Genomic DNA, 26,724 nt, shown 5'->3' on the forward strand with positions numbered 1-26,724 from the left:
TTTCTAAAGGAAGGCACAAAGATAGTTCCTTAAACCACTGAGCGATGCTAGGTTTCCCTGTCTTTTTCCATGAAAGGGCGGGCAGGATACTTTTTACTATGCAATGGTGGAAAGTAACGGGGACTGCCCATAAGTCCGAATTTAGTTAGGGTTACTGAGGTTAGGGTTAGAGTTAGGCATAGTATTCTTAACAAATTCGGACTAATGAACCTTCAGACCAATGCCATGGCACCGAAAGTAACTACTGTATGTACATTTACTGAAGTACTGTACTAAAGTACAAATTTGAGGTATTTTTTTACTTTACTGGATTATTTCCAGTTTTCTATATTTTGACTTGGTATCTAGCAAATATTATACTTTTACTCCACTACGTATACTATTTGAAAATATCTGATCTACAAGCTAGCAGATCTATTTTCTAAATATTTGTATACATGAAAACTTGATATTTATTGGATATTCTGCATGATGAGTACTTTTACTTTTGGTATTTAAATATATTTATTCCAATACTTTTACTCGGGTACATTTTTAATACCAAACTTTGGCTTGTAACAGTATTTTTACATTGTGGTATTGATAATTTTAAGGAAGTACATATAGTTAATTAGAGTAGCCTACTTTTTCGACCACTGTTTGTATGAGATGACTCAGATGAGTGATGTATGTGTCATTACAGGAAAGTGTAGGAAAGTGTAGAACTAGTGGTTGTGACAGGAGTGGGTGGCGGTGTGTGTGGTCATATTTAACTTCTTTAGAAATTACGTTTTCATGTTAAGGCCAGAGCGTCTGATTTTGTGCCAGGAATCCCACAAAAGATATGTTAATGTTCAAAATGGTTTGTTTTAATAGCCAAAGTATAAAATTTGGCTTATGAGTCCCTGTTTTGAGAACCACTGTGGTACACACAGTATGTAGATACTTCATACTTGCCAAGACTGAACCATAAAAACAGGGAAATCACTTTGTTATTTACTACCTACAATACATTCACTAGGGATTTTACTTCAACTACCCACTGGCAGGGTCTTTTGCTCTTTTCAGCAGACCACAACCACCTACAACTACATAGCAGCAGACTACACACAGCTTCACAAAAACAAATGTAAATCTGTGATCTTATTCCAGGAATAGACATCTTCCTTCTAATAAGAATACACTTTCCAATAGGTTATATGATTGATCTGGGGACAGGCCCTACCCGTCAGAATGTATGAAATGCATTACCTTCAGAAATGTAAAAGTTTCTACACTGATGGTGAATCCATGTTGGGAAAGCAAGTGGTGTTTCACATAGAGATGTAAAACATGTTTTATTATTCACAATCACAATTCACACATCTTTTCACTAGTTCAGCATAAAGCGGTCTTTCTATAATGATGTTCTTAGCTTAATATTTACCCACTGAGGAGCTTCCCAACAGAGATTTGTCAAATATACTTTAACAGTATACTTCATCATCATGCAAAAGAACTGTCACAGTTTGATCTTTTCATCAAGAATCAGTATCAATTGTATTGTTACAGCATTATTGCCAGTGTAAAGAGTCAGTGAAATAATTTGTTGCTATCTTTCAACATTGCAGTTAATGGAAGAGTTAGAATTAGGGAAAGGGAATAGAGAAGAATGGAACAGAACACAACATAAATAACAGGAAGGTTGTCCAGTTTATCGTAGGTACAACAGGAACACTTTCAGCATATAAAACACTGTTTGATGTGCATGGTTAAAATAACATGGTTTAAGCAAATAAACAGTAAAAAGGCACCAAGCCCCATCACAAGTTCTGGCTACCTCTGTGCTGGTTCTCAGTACACTGAAGCATATTTCAACAATGCTTTTTCATTATGTTCAAGGATATGATTCTCTATTTCGGCTAGGCCAATTGTTCTGACAGGGACACAGGAAATAAGAGAATAGCTGTGACCTGATTGAAACCAGAATGCTGGGTGAGGTAGTATTCAGCTTCCATGCTGCTATGTGCCCGCATGGTGTTTCATACATACAGTACATACAATTCTACTTTACAATTCAGATTCACTTCCATCCTTCAGGAAACAGCAGTTTCAAGCAGGTAAAATAAAATATGAAGTAATAAAAGAGAAGTGCAAAGTATCTTAACATTCAACTTAATATTTGAAGTGAAGTTGAACGTTCCGGTAAGTACAGAGAAACAATAGGGAAAAAAATAATAATCTATGAATATACAATTGTACAAATAATAAGTTGACAGTGCCAGATGCAACACATACTTATACTGGATATGACAGGTAAACAAACAAGGCTGTCAAAACAGCAAGCAGAAACAAACAGACACACTCATCTGTCTGGGTATGTTTTCCACATATTTTATATATTGCAAATATTTACTATCAATGGGGGTCAGAATTGGCTGAAATCATAGACTGGCCACTTGAAGTCCAAGATCCATGTGGTAGCCACGCCCACTGACAGCACTCATAAGAAAGGTGGAACTGATTGGTCAATCAATTACCGGTTCATTTGCAAGATTAGCCCCAGACAGACAGAAAGGCCATTTGTAAAAAAAAAAAAGGGGGAATAATAATGCAATAATAGTCCACATTCAATAGCATCTGCTTGTGTTGATGCTGGAGTAATAATGAGATAATATAATGTCACCATGACTTTTGTTCACACCTGAATTCACAAGTCTTACAGTGAAATACCTTTGTTTAGTTGACACTCCCTGCCTTCCGCCGCCGATTCGGCCACGAATCTGTTTGGTTAAAAGTGGCCTTAATGGTACACAGACTACCTGTGGCACCTCACTGTAACATGTGGGATCCTTTCCTTAGCATTACCATGTACCTTATAATAGGTCAATTATAATATTTTAATCCACTACATAACCACTTCTACCCTGTTTTCTGACATTCTTCCCTGTACTTTACCAGAATGCACTTCAGTCTTTTGAAAAGCTACACTGTTATCTACAGGCGATTGTTCATTGTTACATCTACAAGGACACAAGAGTAGCATTCTTTGGTTTTGGTTCCACAACATTGGAGCAGCAATAACAGCAATAACAAAGACATAATAACATAGCAATAATGTTAAGAACATTGGCAAAGAAAGTATACATTAGTCATCATAGCACAGTGTGAGGCTCTTAAAGGTGCTGTGTGCATGGCTCCTATTTCTAGTTATGATAATGTTTATTTATTGCAGGCGTTCCCAGACTTTGACATCCTTGATTAAATTGCAAACATAAAAAGATCTAACATACAGCTTAATATTTTCTTTCTTTTATGTATGCAATTTAATTTACAGCCAAGCTTTATCTGTCTGCTCATCTGATATTTGTCTTTTCAAAAACATTTCCATTATTTTGAGTTTGTTTACATCCGATTGAGCATGCTGAATCAGCGGTGGGTGAGGACTACACTGGAACACGTTTTCTTTATCAGTTTGCATATCAAAGAATCGCTGCATACGGAAACGTAAGGGGGAAGGAATAACAACAAAATCAAAATAAACTAATATCCGTATTGGTAGCTATAGGCTAAACTAAATTGTTCGTTAACAACCCAGAATTTCCATACTGTTTTTTTCACCCCTCCTTTCCAATTGCCCCCCTGACACTCCCTCCCTGGCAGCCCCCATTTCGAAAACGTGTGTCTTATAACAGTATTTCAGAAACTCTTTTATTTCAAGGACCCCCAGTTAGGCCACAGACCTTGAAAACCCACCAGGCATGCAAGCATAAGCACACAGACGCACATTTTCTTTGACCTGATGTCCTGCTGTGGCCAGGTTTGTTGAGAACAGTGATGTGCAAACCTGCGAGCACAATAAAGCATGTGAGCGATGCTTTTTTGGGTGCGTTCTCAGCATGAGCGTACGAATGGAACCCCCTCAAGGACCCCCGTGGGTCTCCGGAGCCCACTTTGAGAACCACTGTCTTATAATACCTGGGCCTAGCATAGCAAAACTGCTGCAACAATCAGACAGAACAATGTCAATGTGAGTGACACCGGTATCCCTGTGGACCTGCTCTTCAACTGCAGCCTAGTCTGTGCCAGGGTTTTTTTGTAGCCCTTCTCCATCTGCTCACACCTGTAGAGGCCCTCGTCCTTGGAGCTCATGCTGTCGATGTGCAGCAGGCAGCGATCCCCTGTGGCGTCGCAGGAGGTGGTTTTGGAGCCGTGGTGCCAGCTGTAGTTAGCATGGTGAGACGAGATGGGGCATTGGAGGAAATGCTTTGACCCAGCAGGAACCGCGACCGGCGCAACGTCCTTCACAGATACCAACGCTGAGAACAAATCAATAAAGACATGCGTTTGTTCAGCACAAGAAGTAGTTATTGTTGCTGTGAGTGTGTGTGGAAGTTTTGAATTAGTCATCTGCTCCCTTTTCTAAATCAACAATGTTTTACATTTAATAATTCAACATGTATCTGCTCTTTGCGTATCAAATGTGTGATCAACAAGTAGATGCTCAACCACATGATAGTGGTTGATGCGCTGTGGTTGGAAACCTATGATATACTTCTTTCCTGAGCACTGCCCTCAATTACCTGTCTCTCTACTCTCCTATCTATGAAAATAAATTGTACACCCACCACCCATTCAAAAAAAGAAAATCAAACCTCGGTTCGAAGTGGAGCGGTGAATCTGAGCAGCTATACCCTGTGTGTGTTGCTAAATGCCTAAACTGTAAACTGTGCCTGTGAGTGAGTGGTGAGTGTGCCTGGCCTGCACAAAACAGCGCCCCTCCTTTAACTAGTGTGTTGTGTGTGGCCACTCAAGGTATTGCCAGGCTACGGACACGGCCAGCCAGCCAGCCAGCCAGCCACCCAGCCACCCAGCCACCCAGCCAGGGACATACCCACGGACATACCTGTCTATTGGGAGCGCTTTCACCGCTCCAAAAAGAAAAGAAATAGGGGAGAACGTGGTAAGTGAACCTGTGGGTAGTTGAACCACCCCCTGTATCTTTAAAACTATACATGAGTTGTCATGTGACCTTCAAGAACACAGGCAAAATTCCACCTGGCTGTGGAGTTGGCAAAGTGGAAAGCATATTTCTACGCAAAAGAGTTTTTTGCTGGTCGAAGTAATTTTTTTTACTTTTCTGGTATAATGACTTTTATCTTAAAGCAAATTTACCCAGTGATATTCCATATTCCAATGTATAAAACTCTGTGAATCATTTAGCTGAAGATCAGCCTGAAGCATTAAGCTAGCCAGGTTTTGTCAAAATGGTGGCCGTGGGGCAAGACGAACCAAATGCCTTGGGGTAAATTGATCCAATTATCCTAATATGAATCACAATTCATATTTTTTATTAGGTCTTTGCTACTCAAATTATGCTGAATGATCTTTCATTTTGATGAATTCACTCATTTAAGAGAAGTTCAATATTAAATTAATAATTGCAAATATTAAAAGGTTCTGAATAACAAACTTTATTTAATTGGTTTTAATTGTTGGAGCGGTGAAAGCGCTCCCAATGAACAGGTATATCCGTGGGTATGTGGCTGGGTGGCTGGCTGGCTGGGTGGCCGTGTCCGTAGCCTGGGCAATACCTTGAGTGGCCACACACAACACACTAGTTAAAGGAGGGGCGCTGTTTTGTGCAGGCCAGGCACACTCACCACTCACTCACAGGCACAGTTTACACTCACTCACTCACTCACATAGGGTACAGCTGCTCAAATTCACCGCTCCACTTCGAACCGAGGTTTGATTTTTTTTCTTACAGTTTAAATAACCATAAGAAAAGAAATAAGACTATTTGCAAAATGGAAATGTGTTATTAAAATATTTCTGATAATTAAATACATTATTTGTTCAAGTTTAAATTGTTAAAGTTTAGAATATCATGTGGGTCAACTAATCCCTTGACTTGGATCAACTTACCCCTAACCTACCCCCCTTACTCCTAAGGCAAGTTGAGCCACATGACCACTTTGTTGAATAAGTCATATTTTTATAGCCCTTTGTCATAGATGCTTACTCATAATTTCAAATAATAGAAAACATCCTGAAATCTGCTAGCGATGCCTTTTGCCCTGGACCGTTCTCGTCTTTGACAGCTTGTTCATGTGCCTGATTGTTTGTGGAAAGAAGTTTCTTTGCAGTCTGTTGCTAGTAGCTTTGAGACTGTGTAGTGGTTTTCCATGCAGCAACATCTTGAACAGACTGTGGTTGGGATGGTGTAGATCATTGATGATTCCCTGGGCTTTTTTGACACAGCGTTCGTCGTACAGGGCTTGGATTGGGGGGAGATCACATCCGCTGATGCGTTCGAATGTCCGCACAACCCTCTGCAGGGCCTTGAAGTTGAGGTCGGCGCAGCTGCCGTACCAAGCAGTGAAGCAGCCAGTCAGGATGCTCTTTGTGGTGCCTCTGTAGAAAGCTCTTAGGACTTTGGGACCCATCCCAGCTTTCTTCAGCTTCCTGAGAAAGTAGAGTCATTGTTGTGCTTTCTTGACAACCCACTCTGTCTGCACTGCCCAGGTAAGATCCTCCCAGGAATTTGAACTCTTTAACCCTTTCCACTGCAGCGCCCCCGTTTTGGATGGGTGAGTGGTCTCTAGGAGGCCTCCTGTAGTCAAAGATGATCTCTTTTGTCTTGCCCACGTTGAGAGATAGGTTGTTCTTCTGGCACCATGCTTCCAGGTTCTCCACTTCTCTCCTGTAGGCTGTTTCATCATCGTTCGTGATCAGGCCTATGACTGTGGTGTCGTCCGCAAACTTGATCACTTGGTTCAAGCTGAACAGGGCGGGGACTGCCCATAAGTCAGAAGGTTCATTAGTCCGAATTTAGTAAGGGTTACTGAGGTTAATAGGGTTGGGGTTAGAGTTAGGCATAGTATTCTTAACACATTCTGACTAATGAACCTTCGGACTAATGAACCTTCGGACCAATGCCATGGCAACGAACAGGGCCACGCAGTCGTGGGTGTACAGGGAGTAGAGGAGGGGACTGAAAACGCATCCTTGAGGGGCACCTGTGCTGAGTGTCAGAGGGGCAGAAGTAATTGTTCCCATCCTTACCACCTGACGTCTTTGTGTCAGGAAGTCGAGGATCCAGCGGCACAGGCTTGAATTTAGACCCACTCTTTAGCTTGGCATCTAATTTGAGGGGAATTATGGTATTGAACGCTGAGGTATAGTCTTCAGTGAAAATAGCTGGTCTACAGGCTCACAACACATCGTGCAAGCTTGTAGATCTGCATGAGTCGAGTGTTCAGCCCCAGAATAGGGACAGTAGGGTTCATAAGACCCAAACTCTGTCTCTCAGCTTTCCAGTTGTCATGGCAAAGAAAATAAGCACTAACAGGAGTGGACTGCTGAGGGACTGCTTGCTCTATTTAAAATAAAAGTATGTTCATACCTTTACTGTGCGAGCAAACATCATCTTCCTCCATATTCTGCAATGTGTCACTGTGAAAAGAGAAGTGAAGTTTGTTTCTGGGAAATGGCTTACAGTAACATATAAACACAATTATGATTGCCTGGAAATGCCAAACACAACAACGTTTCCCACAACAACATGCATTTACAGTGCATTTGGCCCTGGGGGTTTATTATTGTCTGATCTGAAGTGTCAACATTTGAGAGACAAGGCAACAAAACCAGTTTTACTTCTCCTACAAGTCACTGAAAACAATCTTCAATTGCATTGAGTATACGTAGTTAGAATGGCTAACTGAAACTGAATACATTACAAAGTATTCCTTTTTTCATACAATTCACATGATATGCAAATACATCTAATTGTCTGGTCTATACACATTCCAAACAATACACTTGATAGTATGATAGATTTGTTCATTTCTCAAGTTTGGGTGTTCTGGAAGATTGGTCTTATTCCAATTACAAGCTTATTATTGAAAGCCTTCCTTTCCTAAGAGAAGCTTTTAAGAGATTGCCCATAAACCCCTCGGGAAGTCTGTGGCTATCAAGGTAGCCACAGATTAGGAACGTACAGTAACAGGAATTTCCTTCCCCGACACCACCCACTACCCTAAACTTGATAAAAATGATAACAACTCAAGCAAGCTGGCATTAAAACCGTTAATCAAAACAAAGTACTAAGGGGTAATTTTCTTTTTGGTGGGTACCCCCTTGTATGGAGAAGACAGTGGCAACGGTCTGTGGACAATGGGTTTGTCCCTTCCTTTTATTTTATTTGTTTACACACACCAAAAAAACACAAAAGTCTTATTTAGAAACCACAAAGTCATGTCACTAGTCGGCTAGTTGACTACAATAACCAAGTCGATGCTGTTGGTAACAGTCAACTATTCATGCACAACATCATTTTAATAATTTATGTAACATTTGATATTGTTCTAAATATACAGTGCTAAACTATTGTGTATGTTTTTATGTCCGTTACCCTGGCAACCTAGTTTGCAGACAGAAACTCATTACGTACATCTGGTTATTTTGTTCTTCTTTCTTGATATGTTGCAAATAGTTTGCAGTTAACACTAACCCTTTCCTCCATATTGTATAGCTTGTACTCTCTCTCTCACGTTACATTTTCATGCAACACAATATTATCACGTGGGCTGTTTCTGTTGGACTTGTGACAATTCTTGCCTTCAATTATCTTCTTAAACTCTCACTTGCATTACTTGCATACTGTACACCAGGTACATACTGTACATACTAGGTGGCAACTCTAACCATTTGACTATCCAATCGTGCCCTGGCTGGCTTGCATTCCTTTATGGCAACTCAAAACTAAATACGTCAGAACGAACAATGCTTTGATTTCAGGTATTAATAGTTCAGAACAAAGACAACTCACAGATGTAAGATCACCCAGACATGGGAGAGCACAACTTGTTAATTGTCTGGAGACAGACAAGATCAGATTGTGCAACATACTGTCCAGGTGGTTATTATTGTGACCGTAGGTCGCAGTTTAGTATGTGAACGGTCGCAGCTTGACCGCATCTATGTCTGTCTGTAATGACTGGCACTGTGGTTCCCCTGACACATCACTGTGACATCACAGGTGACATCACAGTGATGTCAGATACTCAGAGCAGGGATCTCCATATATGGGCATAAAAGGCTGACACATCACTGTAACATCACAGACAGACAGACAGACAGACAGACAGACAAAGGGATGGAGAGACAGCAAGACAAAGCAGGCTCTGGGCAGGAGGATCAGCGTTACCTCGTGGCAGGGCAGCAGTGGGTGCCATCCCAGTCACAGTAGGGATCTCTGGCTAGATCACAGTCCTTTTTGCTGGGTCCATACCGGGCACAGTTCCTCAGGTTGATCTGGACTATCTCTTTTCTGGAGCTGACGTATAGCTTCTTCTGCAATGGTATTAAAACAAATTCACTCTTTCATTCTCTCTTTACACACTTCATTGAGAGACAAGGAGACACCCTGAGAAGGTTATCCACCCATGTCAGTTACATTTGGTATATACTGTAATATTCTGTAGCCTGTGTGCGTGTGTGTATACAGTTGTATTTCTTTTCTTTTTCTTTTTTTTTTTTTTAGTGTGTGTGTGTGTGGGGGGTACAATGGGTGTACAATTTATTTTCATAGATATGAGAGTAGAGAGACAGGAACTTGAGGGCAGGGCTCAGGAAATAAGTATATCACAGGTTTCCAACCACAGCGCATCAGCCACTATCATATGGTACCAGCACATCTCCTACATTTACATTATAAGGCAAGGCAAGTGCATTAAGACACAGAGCATGCACGCCACGCACGTGCACACGTGGATATCCAAGTGGATATTTGGCCATTTCATATTAGAAACCTATTGCCTGGATAAAGCACACACTATAACATTATATTGACTCATACTTTGCTGTAGCCCTCAGCATCTGTTGATGAGAGGGTCTGAGTATGTAGACAGTAATGCGCGACTCACCGTGGAGGGGTTAAGGATCATGTCATCAATGACTCTGTGGCTGAAAGGACGATACTCTGCGATGATGAAAGTCTGATTGTCATCCTCCAGTACCTTTTGAACTCCTCCATTCTCTGTAGAAAGTAATGTGGTGCAAGAAGAGACATGGAGATTACACAGATCATGAGCAAGCATCTGAGCATGTCCAAACATTACGTTTATACACTGTCATAGGGCTTGACACACACACGCACACACACTTCCTCTTACAAGTCACAGAACTTGTGTTTCTTAAGTAAGATTTCAAACTTGTGTGTTGAAATTTGTGGTGTATAGGACTAAGGAAGGAGTGTTGTGCCCTATATTTGTATGACTGTACCTTTGTGGTACAGCATGTTCCCTACCAGATTTCCTGGGTAAGTACTGTATAAGTAAGTATTCTATTCATGTCATTAGTGAACTATGCCATACATTATCAGTCATATTACCAGTAAGATCTGTCTTGGCCATAATGGATTCTGTTAGTGTGGCCCTAACAGGGCATCATCTGGTATACAATCCCTTTTATGCCCATATATGGAGATCCCTAACAAAATCCCTTTTATGCACATATATGGAGATCCCTTCTCTGAGTATCTGACATCACTATGATGTCACCTGTGATGTCACACAGTGTCAGGGGAACCACAGTGTCAGGTGTTACCCGTCCAGAGTCCAGACGGATACGGTCAAGCTGTGACGGTTCTGATAGTAAACTGAGACCTACAGTCGCAATTATGGGATGGGGATGGCTTTTTTTAAGCAGTCACGCCTGGCCTGAAAATGGGTTAGAACCGTAGAACTACACACCCTATAGTACATTGAGTTCATCGATGCACACAGAATAAGGCTTACTTCAGATGTACACAGGTATTTTTTTAAACGCAGAGGCCTAAATCAGGCATCAGTCGGCACCTTGTTGGCAAGAGATGCTCGCCGCCGCTGAAGAACTGAGCATGTTCAGCCTGTTTGTTTGCATTATCTACCACAACATTACAACAAAGGCATGGTAGCAGTTTATGGTCGCATGGATATAAATAGAACTTTGAGCTATTGTCAAATGTATGACTTCCCAGACCAGTACAGTATAATGTCATTACTTCTCTTTTTTCACTCAGTGAAAGTCCAATGTGTATTAATCAAACACTATAGTGTCTTGCTGTACAACTAGGAGATTCTGTTAATATTTTATTACACATGCTCTCATTGCCTGACTGAACACAGGTCTTTTAACACTTGAAGGAACACAATACAAAGCATCAAACTAAGTTAACATCAAATATACTGTACTGTATCTTGTTTCATATACAGTGAAATGGCTCTATTCATGTTTACCCCTTTGATTTGAAAGATCCATTGTCAGACTCACAGAAACACAGAAGGAATGAAGAAAATAATACATTTACCAATCCATCATAAGCCAATTATAGATCCCATTTTTTACAAATGTACACACATGTTTATGTGACATCACAGGTGACATCACAGTGACATTTCAATCTTTGTTTTGCCAATTTCAGTTACAGAGATTTGTTTTTTATTCCAGTTCTTCTCCACTCTTGAGTAAGTTTATGAATATGTCAAATATGAACAATTGTTAATAGATATTGACAATAGTAAGACTTTATCTATTAGGTTCATCCCTATGGCCTGTATCTGGAACAGAGGAGCCTGATAAACCTTCCAACAACAATATTGAGTAGGTCTCGCCAGTTGGCATAAAGACTTCATTCAGTTTTGAATGAACAAGTTGTCAAACTCACACTGTAGACATTATTACATTTCAGTGCATTATTTTGTACAAAAGTATTGCGACCATAGGTCGCAAGTTTACTATGAAAACCGGTACATCTTGTCCGTGTATCTCTGTCTGTATGTCACACCTGACACTGGTTCCCCTGACACATCACTGTGACATGATTCACAGATGATATCACAGACAGGTGACATCACCTATGTAAAAGTCCATATATGGGTATTCCCCAGAATCCCTTTTATGCCCATATATGAAGATTCCCGATGTCATTGATATACATCATTGGCCAGATGGCCAAGATATGGCCATGTGTGGCTGGTTCAGATAGGGATCTCTATGTATGGGCATAAAACTGATTGTATGTTGTGATGTCATGGGAACCACTCTAACAAAATCCCTATTATGCCCATATATGGATATCCCTGATGTCATCAATATTAAGCCCATATCTAACAGTACTTCATAGGGGAATGCCCCTATATGGAGGAAGACAGCCAATATACCGGTATGTGTGGCTGGTTCAGACAGGGATCTCCATGTATGGGCATAAAAGGGATGTACCATATACAGTACATGGATCTCCATATATGGGTACCAAGGGTATCCATATATGGGTAACTCGTCCAATATACATCACTGGCCAGATGGCCAAGAATTGGCACGACCTCGAGGTCGCATGTCTCTCTGAGGCGTCTTACTAGTAATAATAATCTCAAAGTCAACTATACTGTATCCTCAATTTGGTAGTAATATTTCACAAGAGTTTAACAATTGTGTCATATTTCATCATGTTCACATCATCACCTGCATTTCCCAACACAGTCTATAATGTTCTGATAAGATAAGGGTGTGTTAACGCTATCACCCTGTAATGCGTAAAAACATTACTTTTTTTCTTTAATCATCAGTTTATCGTGATTACCGGTAGCTGATAAAAAGTGGTCCACTTAATATGCTCATTTCACAAAGTAGACTGACCAGTGCTTTTTGCGCTAAGCAGACACCTTTTGGTCATTTCTCAAAGGTTTTAATCTAAAAAGGTGGTGTCTGTTGTTGTTTTTATTTTTTAAAGTATTAAAGGTATTATTTTTAAGGTGTTAATTTTTTGTATCTCTCACTCACTAAGGAAAAAACATATCCTTCTAAAATGTTATTCATTGTGCATATCTTACTTTCAGTGGGCCCCTCTAAATGTTCAATGAAGGGTCGGGACCCACAGTTGACCTAACAGATCACATCTTATTGACTTTAATGTATTTTTAACTATTGATGATGTAGCTTGGTGTGGTTAGATTATATCACATCCTCTCCTGGTGCCTTGTCTCCCATAAACTCATAATGTGACTCAGGATAAGGAAATGAATCATGTGCGTGTGTATATGGAGATGATGGTGGTTTGGATCATCAGTCTGAATAAACCACACCAGATCTAAGTAAACCAGTTCACTAACCTAAAGGTCACACAGGTTTGAGTCCAGTTACTTAGTTACTTGTTCACATATTATGTACTATGTTATGGATATTCAACCCCTAGGGGGTCCTCGGGGTCACTGTGGTTGTTGTTGTTTTTCCAACATTTTAAAGATCTATACAAATCATTGTTGTCGGGTGCAAGCCTTGTTAGATACAAGGTTTCTGCCTGACAGTGATGAAATGAAACATCAAGTGGAACATTACCCACCTAGAGCGAGGAGGAGGACTGTGTGGTTGTGGAGGCTGTCCACACAGAGGTGTGTGTAGTGGTGAGAGCTCACAAAGGTCTTGTTTGGTTGGACTGTGTCCTCCATCTCCGAGTGTTTCTCCACCACGTTCATGGCCTCCGCCTTGGCACGGTCTCCACTACACTGGTGGAGAAGACAATACAACGCTTCTTTTTTTTTGTCTGGCATTTCTGTTAACAAAATAACTCAAGAACACATGACTGTATTTTTATGAAACCTGGAGGGAATGATCAGTAGGTTGGATTGAAAATGTCCACGGTCAAGGTCACAAATCAATCATGGTCTGTATGGGCATATTTTCACTAAGCGTGACAGAGCTGCCCGCGAGGGATCTATGAAATACACTGGAGGAAGAACTCTTTATTGGCTAATTGTGAATAATATTTGATGGCTGTATATGTTCATGTTGGTATTTTACATAGAGACAGTGTTGATTAAGTGAAATCTGCCACTGATTAAAAATATAGTCAATTGTTCTGTCTTGATGTGGATTTAACTGTGTACTAGAAGCTCCTCCCACTCTGACCTCCTGTAACTGTTGTAAAATTACAATACATTGGAAGCCGTGCTTTACCGTCATTATTGTCACAGAATCCAGCGCAAGTGCCGTTCGTGACTTCATCATTGTGGTACTAATGACGTTACATACTAGTGTTTTACTGTCACGTTCGTAATAATTGTGTCCAGGTAGGTAGCATATTATTTCCACATGACTCTCATGTCCCTTTGGAATCATAATACACTGACACTTACTGTTCCAGGTCTTGGATTTGGGATGGCCTCAGTGAAGCCCTTGAACTTGGATGTCGTGAAGACATGTTCGATGTCACCAACTGTGTACACACATACAGCACTCGTGCCCCTGTGAACATAGACAGAGAGTCAGCAGCCTTACACAACCAGGTTTCTCAGTGTCTTGCAGGCTTCTGCTCTCTGGTTGAGGAAAGCAACCCGGAAGCGGGACATGCTGAACAACCAAAGAGGACCTCTGAGAAGAGGAAGAGGAAGTGAAAGTGGGCCATGCAGTGGAATCAGTGTTGCATTGGTCCGGTGACGGTCACGCGTGTAGACGCCGTCCCGTATCTTTTATGGGCGGTTACACCCCGCCACTCCGACATGTCTCCTTTCCGTCATGTCTCCATTCCGACACTAACCCTATCTCTAACCCTAACCCTAAACTTAACCTCTATGGAAGTGTCGCCACTCCGACAATCAGAAGTCAATTTCGGGGTGGCGACATGTCGGAATGGAGAGCGACACCCTTTGTGGGCAATATCACACCATTCACGGCACGCACACGGACATGCATCGATGCAAAACAACCCCAAGTTCACACCTCGACAACGTTTACAAACGCTGTAGTGTCACAGCAGGGTGATTTAACAAAGGGATGAGCATGTATGCATATCAAAAGACCATTGTCTGACCTGTTAACTCCTGTAGAGTAGGTGTTCAGTGACGTGCACGTGATGTCATAAAAATTGCGTCCCCCCACAAACACTGAATCACTAATGCAACACTGATTGGAATTTTGCCAAGAGTGTGTAAAAGTAATTTTATGTTGAGTTACAAATTAAGCAACCACATCCAGGATGTTAATTATTCATTTTGGAAGGAAATATCATATTGATTCAATACTCAACAGCTCCAAAATGCGTGGACATTATGTGGTCACAATTAGGCTGCTTGTGTGCAAATCTTTAGTGGCAATTTAGCTATGTCAATATTTGTACCCTGAGAAATAAGCCCCTTCGGGTCCATTTGGTTTTATTCATTTTTACAAGTAGCAGACACACCCAAAACAGCCCAAACTCTACTGGAATTGATCGTTTTAAACTCTGTAGGGATGTAAAATATATGCTTACATAGACAACAAGTGTTATCCCAATCTATTTCCATGGCCAACTTGTTTGGGATTTTTTTTATTTTTTATTTGTGTGTGTGTGTGTGTGTGTGTGTGTGTGTGTGTGTGTGTGTGTGTGTGTGTGTGCGTGTGCGTGTGTGTGTGTGTGTGTGTGTGTGTGTGTGTCTCTCTTTCTCTGTCTCGTGCCAGTAAGTGAAATCTGACACCGCTGTGCCACGCTGAGCGAGACGAGACCTGCGCTGTGCGTTGTCTTACTGTAACAGAAGTGCTCGAATTTGGCGGAAGTGCTGCATTTAAGGGAAGTTACTGTACGTCATGCGGTGCAGGTCCTCCAGCGAAACAAACAAAAATGTGTTTTAGCTCTTAACTCGCTCTTAATAGCTGTAACTTTGTCAGAATCCATGTTTTGTTTGGATATTGTTCATTGCAAGCACAACCGATGGAGAAGGAGAAGTAGAACTTCCAGGGAAATTCACACTGCGGAAGTCGCACCTTTCTAGGAACTCTCTGCCTTATCGGTATGTTGTGCCCAGGCTTTTCTCTTTGCAGATGAGTAAGCCTGGCTACCTTTACAAATATGTCATTTAAAAAAAGGTAACTAAAATATGAACCACAACTCATCCAGTCAGGAAGTTCCTATCATCTTTGTCTAATATAGATGATGAGTAATATACATGTACCATTCATTTTTGAAGAGTGCATAGACCCTGGTGTCCTGCCACTGGTCTGCATGGAGCACAGCCACATCCACCAGTTCACGGTAGTGCTTTCTGCTGCTCCTGTCCCCACAGTAGAGCCTGGCCTGAAGCTGGGATGTCCATTCAAACTGCCGGTAGCCCTTAGAGCCACCATGGTCTGCCTAGTCGGGATACCATAGTAAGAGCAGACGTGTCAAGGTTGAACAACACGCTGTCGCAAACAAATTATATAATAGCCAATATACAATCTACAAAAAAGTGTATAGGGCTTAAGTGACTACAGATGAGATCTAAGCAAACTCTGGCACATTTACATTGATGTGGAAACTGGAAACTAAAATGTTGCCCCCACTTTTTTTTTCTTTTCGAACCCTGTCTCTACATACATACATAGATGTTCTACTTCAGAGCGATTTACAAAGGTCAGAGTAAGCACCGCCATAAACCTTAGTCAACCAACAACAGGGCAAAGTGGTCGAGGAATTGCACATGCTATTTGCTATTTGTTAGCTGTATGAAGTCCTTACCATGCAAACCTGGCTAACAAAGGGTAGCCACATATCGCTGTCCATGCTTGGGTCTGGCTTCTTCTCATTATAAAATGCAAATATCTTGTTCTGCTGGTCGGTGGCTCTATTACTGACCACCAAACTCACATACTTCTGCTCTGAGGATTGGAGAAACAAGCACCTGATCAGCCCCTATACAGTTTAATTGATCAAAATAAAAAATAAAACTGCTGCCATAAAGTGAATGGTTAACATAAAGCAATATTTTGTTGCTGTTTGTGTTTTGTTTTTTCCATAAAGTAACAACCTACTTGATCATACTACACAAAAAGCATCAAAAGTAGCAGATCTGCAAGCCCGAAACATGGTGCAAACATTTTAACCAGTACAATTTTTGCCTTGGATTTCTCTGTTTTAATTATGTTACATGTACAACCACTATGAGCTTTGAAAGGCTAAATAATTAATAGATGTATAACTGTATCAAAGCAATAGTACAACAGAGGACATCCTTTACTGTGATTACAGAGATTAATGATGACAATGCAATAGCCACACCACAGCCATTTACCATCAAGAACCCCTGCTCACAGTAAACCTCAACAAGGCTATTGCTTTCATAAAACGTCCACCCTCATGTGATGGGTCTAAACATCAAACAACTTGTTGTATTATACTGCAGCTTGCTACTACCTTTACTGTAGTTGTCAGGTCCGACTCTGTACATTCCAGACCGATGGATGCCAACAGATCCCTCTGTTCCAGAATGAGTGACATAGAGCTCTTCACCACCTGATGACTCTGAGAATGTAAAAAAACAGTTAGCTATAATGATTAATTCGTTAAACAGAGCTTCCAATTGTCCATTTCAGTGACCAAGTGAATAACCCAATATCCGCCTATTTGTCCAATAGCGTGTCAGTGAGAGCTTAATTTAGGAAAAACTAAATAAGCAATTATCTTCCTTCCCTCAAAAATTAAAATAAGGTGCCCTTGGTCTTGTGCAAGCCACTTAAATGACAGTAGAAGACTGTGTTTTTACTTAGTAGCATCCATATGTCAATTCATCCATTTGCCAGAATGGAGGTAAACTGGTGAAACTAACTCAGAAAGAAACTTCTGCTGAGTTCATCTGCTCATGTAACTGCTGTAAGTGAACAGTATGCTATTGTCTGCGCCCCCTCCTTCAACCAAGCATACAATGCACATTCTTTTCATCCAAGGTCTCCAGATGACCGTTCTCTGTGCTCTCATTTGGCTAGCATTTACATTTATGTTTGAACGGAAGTGATAAAGACAAAGATAAATAGTGAATTTCCATCATCTCCATACACAAGTTGTTTGACTGAAATGTTAAACATGGAGGTGCTGTAACAGTGCATTCTCCCTTTGCTACATTCTCCGGTTAATAAATAGTAAAGGAACAAGACTATAAGGAGTGTAAAAGCCCCAATAGCAGCCCTTATGCTTATATAGGCCATGCTGCCTATATATGGGTCACTAAAATTAGTAGAGTTCATCCCGGAATTTTCCTGTTAGAGTCTGGGATATCTTGTGTGCAAAGCTGATATTTTAGGCGGAGAGTGACACTAGGTATCACTTGGTGACACAGGTCTCCGGCTTTGTCAAGCGTCTACTTGAACGCAATTGGCCCATGTTCGGGGGATGAAATCCGGTCAGTAGGATACAACAGCAGTGACAACACAGAAATGTGTGTGGAAGAGAATCAATTGGCACAACTACTAAATTGGGGAGAAAAAGGGGTAGCAATCAATGTGACCATTACTGTAACAAATGGAAGATTTTGCCTAAGGGTGGGCAGCCACGGGTTCATCAAAATCAGGCACTTGAAACCACAGGTGTCACCTTCCAGGGTCCTGGAAAGCTTCATGGTAGATTTCATAGAATGTTGCAGTTATTTTGAGATATAAAAGGACGCACACTGACCAACAGACATAACCATCTTTAGAGCCCTGCCACTAGTTGGGATCTAGTTTAGAAGTCCTTCTATCACACCAGGGGAAATAGGTCAAACAATAAAAACAAATTGGCATCTGAAAGAGAGAGAGATGATAGATGAGAGATTTCATTATGCTGTTTAATATGTGATTTCTAATAGCTCACCAATGAGTACAGATGGTTCTCCTTCCTTAATGTGAACTTGCTTTATGCTTGCAAATTGTTCAGATGGCGTGCACAAAGCCGATGGCTCCGACATATTCTGAAATGAAATAGATTTGCTATTTCCAATGAAAAACGTCAACCAAACCTGCACTCACCACAAGCCTTTGGTGGCCATACTGCCTACTTCTGCCATTACAACATTGTTCTTTAACAAGAATACTTCCTTATTGACCTGGGCTTTTTCCGCTTTCAAAAGTCTGAAACTTTTGTGTGCGTGTGTGTGTGTGTGTGTGTGTGTGTGTGTGTGTGTTGCTGTTGTTTGCTTTTTGTGTGTGTGCTTTATTTAGATCGTAGAGACCGGAAACTGCTGGGTCGCAATTTCTATTTCTATGTAGTTGACACACTATCTGTGTTTAATAGTTACAGGCACACACACCATTACTGAATTAGTACAAGAACTCTGCCACTTTATAGAAAACATACAGTATGCTGGGCATTCATTCCCACCATGTACTGTAGATCGCTTGTCTTGTCTCATACGTACCATATTACAACATGTTGTTTCTCTGCCATTATTTCCACACATGAAGAGTTGGTTGTCACCTTTCCTCTTGTGAATTACAGTGATATTATATTGACAATCCTGAAAAGATTTTAAAAAGAGCAACCTCAAAAAGGGCAACCTCAAAGGTTAGCGTAACTTTCTGGATCAAATGCAATTTCAGTATTTGTAGTATTAATCTGTGGTTTTAAAATACTCACGGACGCAGGATCACTGCCACTGCATTCGCTTCCAAAAGCTGGAGTCTGTGATTCGTTAATAACAGACTTATTAATAAAAGTAAGCGTTCATCAAATCATTCGTATCCCGATAAGAGCTGCAGATGTATTCATATTTCATATTTGTTGCTACCCACCAACATAAATCAATAATTTGTTCTTAATTAATCTGCATTTCATGTTGTAACCCCATACCCTTATCACATAATTAAACTTAGCTCATAATATTACCGTGGGAGACGGGGGTTGGAGATTCTTGAAGTTTGCAAAATACAGGTGAGTTTTCCCTGCAGCTGTGACGACATCTTGTTGAGCAAGGAGAAGCTGTATGTGTGCATGATTTCCATCTAGAGATAGTCTTTTGAATGTGTCTGGAAATGGAAATGAAATGGAAATGCCATAAGCACGGGCACTGCCGAAATGTAACATACTTTAACAGCAAACTGTTACGCCAATAGTTACTATCTGTAATACCACAAGGCCGTAATACCACAGAAGTTGTTCATTGTTGGAGCTGTGTGGAACACAAGCTCCCTATACGTGGCCGTGTGTGTGGGTCTGTCTGTCTGTCTGTCTGTCTGTCTCCGTCCGTGTATGTAGCCTAAACTTCGGCGCGTAACTAGTGCCGCACCATTTACGCCACTCGCGCAATATATACATCAAAATGTGCGGCTCGGCCGGGAATGGTGTTCTATAACCTTTCGTTCCGATCCGCCTTACCATGCCGACGTAATCGGCAAAAAACGACGCTTAATTGTCCCCATTGACTTATAATGGGACAATGCAAGAAATCACTTTCAAGTATTTTTCTCTCGTAAACCATAGGAGCTACAGTTTCAAACCTCGGAGAGGAGATTCATAATGATTTTAAGAATGAATCGAAAAATAATTACATCACTCGGCCTCATGGTGGCGCTATAACGGCCCACTTTACGTTTTGCCCGTAACTCTTGAACCGTAGATCGGAAAATTAAAATTCTTTTTTCCCTGGATTCCTTGGGTCAAGACGCATCTGGCATAGGCCACGCCCATTTGCGCCAGGATAGATTTTCCGCCATCTTGAATTTTCTCCAAAACACACTTTTTGCTCCTTTTCCTACATATTTTCTTCAAATGTCACAAAAATCGGTACACATGATCCTGGGTGACCAGAGAGGTGCTGTTGAGTCTAGCCTGCCCTGAGCATCAACTGCAATACACACACACACACACACACACACACACACACACACACACACACACACACACACACACACACACACACACACACAGCTCCACTTCGAACAGAGGTTCGATTTTTTTTTCTTATTTTGCCTGGGAAAAGAAACTGTTCTTCAGTCTGCTTGTGCCAGCTTTGAGGCTCCGATACCTCTTCCCTGATGGCAACAGTTGGAACAAACTGTTATGGGGGTGTGTGGGATCTTTGATGACCCTCAGGGATTTCCTAAGGCAGCGCTGGCTGTACAGCTCCATACTGGGCAGGTGCATTCAGTGATACCCTCTATGATGCTATAAGCTATGGAGGTCACTTGTATAGTGTACCGCAAGGATCAATCTTAGACAGACCTTTACTTTTTTATACGTAAATGATCTGCAGTAACATCTCCAATGCCGCTGTGCACCAAACAACAAGTCCTCTCCTTGAGCTGCCACCTCAACTACGCCATCCGCATAATCCCGCATAATCTTCCTTCTTTTAAAATGTACTCCAGCTATCCACCTCGGTCCCCTCCCTCCACCAACAAGTCACTATCAACCCCTCATTTCAGACGGAACTCTGTCTATGGCACCTCCTCCTCACCAACTGGAACAGAATGACCTTCTTCTACAATGACTTCATCTCCTCCCCTGAAGACCTCCAACTGTACACCAATGCCGCCTCCTCAGCAGAATTCAGAGGCTACTATGCCAGGAGGTGGTTTTCATCCCCCTGACCAGATGAATTTCACCACCTCGACCCAGAACATTCCCAATCCTCCGCCACGAGCTATACCCCATAGTTATCTACGCAGCACTATGTGGTTCCAAATTGACCAGCAAGAGCATCCTCATCCACACAGACAACCTTTCAATAGTCCACATAATTAACAAAGGCCGTTCCTCATCTCTCCCCATCATGTCACTCCTGCGCTGACTCACATGGCTCTCCGTTAACACACCAATTCATCATCTAAGCTGCTCATGTCCATGGCTACCACAATGCAATAGCTGACTCACTCTCCCGTTTTCTGTTTCAGAAATTCAAGACTCTGGCTCCACACTCAGACCTTCATCCAGTCCCGGTACCTCCATTTTCACATGATCTTCCCCGCCACCTCATCTTAGTTGCGTGCATCCACTTCAACCGTTCGAGCCACGCCAACCAAATTATCACCTCCACCCTCGAATCCATGTTCCTACTAGCCTTCTACGGCTTTCTCAGATGCTACCCACTATCCACCCCTGCCCTGCCTGTCCGATCTAGCTGCCCACGACAACGACACTCAAGTTTTCACAATCAAACGGAGCAAATCATCCCAGTGCTGCCTGACCCGCATCTACCTGTTCCGCCTCAACTCCCCAGTCAGTCCATACGAACCCCTGGTCAATCACATCCACGCCATACAGTCCCTACACGCCCAACCATCAGACCCATTGTTCACTGACAAAAACGGAACAGTAGCCACCCGCTGGTTCCTTCTCCACCTCCGCCAACTGCTAGGCAGATGGTCCTCCCAAGAGTAAGCTACATCCGCACTAACCTCCAGGACCTCAGAACGGCCCACAATGCCCTAGTCTAGCAGTGGCCCTCTATGTTGCCATGCTGACGATTATTCAACCTTTATTTATTCTCGAAAAGACATTGAGGTTGCCCTCATTTGCAGTGCCATCGATGACAACAAAGTTAAAAGCTTCAAAAATTATCACAATTCTTTTTTTTTTAAGTTTTTTTGGGGGCTTTTATGCCTTGATAGGATAGGACAGAATGACAGGAATTGGGGGAGAGACGGGGAGTGACATGTGGCAAAGGTCGTCCGAATCGGGAATCGAACCGGCAACACCGTCAGGCATCAATGCCTATGTGGCAATGCCTATGTGGTATGCGCAGCGGGTGCCCCAATTTACAAGGTTTCAAACATGAAAAACTAAATAATAGGTCTACCCAGGGAGACCATTGCCAACATGCATATCCTGAAACTGTGTTTGACAAATTTGAAACTCTGAAACTGTGTTGGCAAAACACTGTAAAATGTCTTTCCAGAAATATTTGAAAAACACATTTGTTCTGTCAAAAATAGCATATTTTCTTTTTTGCAAAGTCTTGCAAAACTATTTTAAAGCTTTTGAAACATTTATTTTAATTTAGGAATAGTGGCAGTAGGCCTATTCTGATTCAATACCCAAGTTTCCACAAAGAATTACCAATTTTCCTGGGGAAAAGTTCCCAGTCACCTCAAGTGCCCAGTCTGTGGTCTTAACAGTTCAGAAACCTACCTAAATGACATGATCGACAGTTCAGAAACCTACCTAAATGACATGATCGACAGCCTTTAGAAAGTTGCTTTGTGGTCAAACTCAACATAACATCTAAATATGTATTAATTAATTCATTTAGGCTACTTTAATTACTTTAATAATTAGCCTGGCTATAATGGCATACTTATGCTAATTACTAGCCTACTTACTTTTAAGGACAAGATACCTTTAACACATTAAACACAATGTCATATGATATAACCTGTCTGAAACTATGTTTGCTGACAGCTGACAGCTTGACTGTATGCAGATCCAGTTGATTAAATTCCTGTAGGCTACTGTTGCATGGAATTTTCTTTTGTGAGTTATGAAATTATATTATAATATTATATTATTAAGTAGGCCTAGTCTAAGCCCATATTGGCAATTGGCAGATCAAGTCATAAAATCGTTCATGGCAGCGTTTGATGATTCAATGATTCTTTCTGCTTCATATGTGACAGGTTTAACAGAAGTTATAGGCTATTTAAATTCACAAAAATAGGCAGCCTACCGTTCGTGTCTTTGTCTGTGTCTGTGAATATCATCCTTGGAGTCTGCGTTGGATTCGCATTTAAACTGCCTAGGCATAAAAGTAACACAACGACCCGCATTGTTCCTCTTCAGCATGACAACTGACAGCTTGCTTGTAAAAGAGTACAGTTTAATAGATTGGTTGCAATCTGGCCTCAAAGAAAAGGGAAAACAGCGCCCCTCTCTGTTTAGTTCGCACCAGAGCAGTGCTCTGGTTCGCACTATTCTGTTCTTGAGAGATTAGGTTGGTTGAGGACTGGGAGGAGAGGACACCAACTGTTATTGTGTTGATTACTATTATTTATATTAACCCATCTGTAGAAGGCGCAGTTGTGAACATGTTCTGCTCAAACGTGTATTCAGGGCTACAGGTCAGGTGGGGCACTATATGGACAACTGGTCACCTCAATGAAAAATTGGCTATTTTGTCCAAAATGTTAGAAAATTAAGCATTTGGAAAATGGTCTCAAGTAGCCTAATGTACATGATGTGAACATGGACAGCCTTATCAGACTTGATTTTATCCTTTGACTTCTTGTTTATGCCCCAATGACTGGATAGGCTATAGGCCTATAGGCATAGCCTACAGTCTTTTGCAATTGTAGAAATATTAGACTTTATTTGTTGAAGGATATGACAAGTAAAAGCCATGCAAATATAAGATCTGATGGGTTCCCATCAGTTCCCAGATTGGATAAGAATTCAATAAAATGAGTGAAAGTTTTGCGCTGAGACAAATGTGTCAAACCAGTTAGTGTGAAGCAACCACATTCTGCATTCTCTTGAGCAACAGCTGTAAATTATACTGCTGCAAGACTTGTTTGCTTAGGCCTATTTATGTACAACCTAATATGTTGTTCTTTTGGAGCCAAATATAAGGTTACACACCGATTTGTTGGCTTGCCACGTAATGGTTTACTCTATTACTCAGCAGATAACCTGATCTATAGGCCTAGTTATTTTAGAAACACAGTTTGTATAAATGCAGCCTTTGATAGTTTGTTGTGGGAAGTCACATGTTATTTTGGAGACCAACAGTAGGCCTATCACATGAGCTATGACCCATTTCCTCCAGGATAGCAAGTAATTTATCCCACCACCATAACCACACCTCACTCTCTCTATCTCAATGAAAACGTATTTGAGAGGATTATATTATTCCAGCTACATCATTAATATTTTTCTCTCATTCCTCTCTCTCTCTCTCTGCTTTCTGTAGGCTATTGTCTCAGTCTATCCACTTATCTAATCTTACCACCAGATGGCAGTGTAGCTAAAGCTTGAGGTTCAGAAATCTCACAAAAAGCTTAAATGCAAACTTTTTCAATGTCTCCACATAGGCTGTAGGGGTCTTCAAAGGACCCCTTATGTGAGATCGAAGAAAATAAAATAGATAAATATAGCCTACTGTGTGTGTGTGTGTGTGTGTGTGTGTGTGTGTGTGTGTGTGTGTGTGTGTGTATATATATATATATATATATATATATATATATATATATATATATATATATATATATATAGGTATATAGGTATATATATATATATTAGGGGTGCAACGGTTTACAAAATTCACAGTTCGGTTCGGTTTGATATTTTGGTGTCACGGTTCGATACTTTTTCGATACAAAAAATAAACAGAAATTTCCTTGATTTATAATGTATTTTTATAACTACGTATTTTTTGGTTTTAACTTTGAACAATACGGTACCCAACCTCTAGGGTAGTGGTTCTCTAAGTGGGCTCTGCGGACCCCTAGGGGTCCTTGAGGGGGTTCCAGGGGAATGTGGATGTGGAGTGGTATTGTATTGAATTGTATTGTTCTGTACAGGGTCATTCAGTTCGGTACACCCTCGTATTGAACGGTTCGATATCGATACATGTATTGTTGCACCCCTAATATATATATATATATATATATATATATATATATATATATATATATAAACACACTAGTTCACATGAACGATATCTATGTAACAATATTCAATATTCGATTGGGTACATACAGTATATTTTATATGCGCAGAATTACAATTAATACATTTTGAGTTCACATCCTTGATGTCTCAGTGCGAGGCTGCGAGAGGCGCTGTTCTCTCTGCTCTCTCTGCTCTCTGCCTGTTTCAGAGCGTTTACAGAGAGACCACATGACCTACTCTACTGTATCATAATGTAAAACTTCGCTGTGTGACATGACACCGGCTAAACTTGTGTATCAGATATCATATTGTTATAACATGTTGATTGGCAGTGGCACAAGCAACATTTGGAAATAACTCAAATGAGCTTTCTGTTATAGCTCAACAGTGACATTTTCAGTTGCAGGCAATCAATGAAATCCTGCATAAGACGTAAAAAGTTATGGATTAGGCCTATTGAAGCTTTAAATAAAGCGTCATGTCATGTCATGTCATGTCATGTCATGTCATGTCATGTCATGTCATGTCATGTCATGTCCTCTCAAAAAGGTAGATACAATGTATCTTACTGTCTTCTGTATGGTTGCATGAGGATATGCACATTGTCAGTCATTGTTGCACACTATGAGAAATGTGTATAATTTCATAGCAACCTATTCATCTGTATGCAAATAAGCTCATTGCTCCTCCCAAATAAACACTCCTCCAGGCAGGGCATTCAATTGCTTTGATGTGGGGCGACATAACCCATCCACTGTCAGTCCATTTCGCATGTGAAGGGGATATTTATAGCAACAACAATGTACATGCTTCATGGAGAATCATTCTCTTGTGTGATATGTTTTGCCATGAGGCGTATAAATTCTATACAGCATAAGGAAATGTTATCTTAAAGAGCACAAGGAAGTTTCAAAATATGCTTAGCCTTCTCTGATTAAATCAGACCCCAGGTCAAATAGCATTTGTTATAATAATCTATGATGTTTATTTTATTCTTCTTGGATTACCAGGCTGCCAGGGTTCAAGTCACAGGATAATACCTTATTGGAAGGATTAGACTTCTTGAAAGAAAATATAGCATGCACTGTATATTTTGACTTGCAACTTCTTTGAAGTAAGTTGCCAGACATCTGCATATTGTAGCATCCCAGGCTATGTGAGCTGAGGGATGATTTCCCATAAGCTCCAGGGCACGTTCAGTTGTATTATTGTTTTATTGTGCTTATTGTCTCCGCCAGGCCAAAAGGCATGGCCGAGACTATGTTTTGCACCCTGTCCCTCCCTCCGTCCGTCCGTCCGTCCGTCTGTCTGTAAACAGCTAATCTCCGGCACCGTTTAGCGATGGCAGCAGTACCTCTGCTCCAAATGTTTCACATGGGCCTGTTATAGCGCCACCAGGAGGTCTTTTAGATGTTTCA

General features: G+C 41.1%; 1 protein-coding gene across 1 annotated transcript; it reads right to left on the reverse strand.

The window, feature by feature from the left end:
• Positions 1–1,606: 1,606 nt before the first annotated feature.
• Positions 1,607–23,475, reverse strand: LOC308288657 (semaphorin-7A). The gene is made up of 14 exons (XM_080730128.1): positions 23,367–23,475; positions 19,589–19,728; positions 19,340–19,384; positions 19,122–19,220; positions 18,578–18,674; positions 17,147–17,254; positions 16,472–16,611; positions 15,927–16,105; positions 14,136–14,244; positions 13,343–13,505; positions 9,888–10,000; positions 9,170–9,315; positions 7,367–7,416; positions 1,607–4,277 (listed from the first exon to the last, which is right to left on the reverse strand). Exons 1-14 carry the CDS (start codon positions 23,464–23,466, stop codon positions 3,943–3,945), a joined length of 1,824 nt encoding a protein of 607 aa, XP_080586254.1. The 5' UTR covers positions 23,467–23,475; the 3' UTR covers positions 1,607–3,942.
• Between the last annotated feature and the right edge of the window lie 3,249 nt (positions 23,476–26,724).

Source organism: Nannobrachium achirus (genome assembly GCF_963921795.1).
Source record: "Nannobrachium achirus genome assembly, chromosome: 7".
Taxonomy (NCBI): domain Eukaryota; kingdom Metazoa; phylum Chordata; class Actinopteri; order Myctophiformes; family Myctophidae; genus Nannobrachium; species Nannobrachium achirus.

Coding starts and splice junctions, on each gene's coding strand:
- LOC308288657 (XM_080730128.1), bottom strand. CDS start 23,466: ATGCGGGTCGTTGTGTTACTTTTATGCCTAGGCAGTTTAAATGCGAAT. Junction 19,221..19,339: donor GTGGCAGTGATCCTGCGTCC/GTGAGTATTTTA, acceptor AAATCTTTTCAG/GATTGTCAATATAATATCAC. Junction 16,106..16,471: donor TTGTTAGCCAGGTTTGCATG/GTAAGGACTTCA, acceptor TATCCCGACTAG/GCAGACCATGGTGGCTCTAA.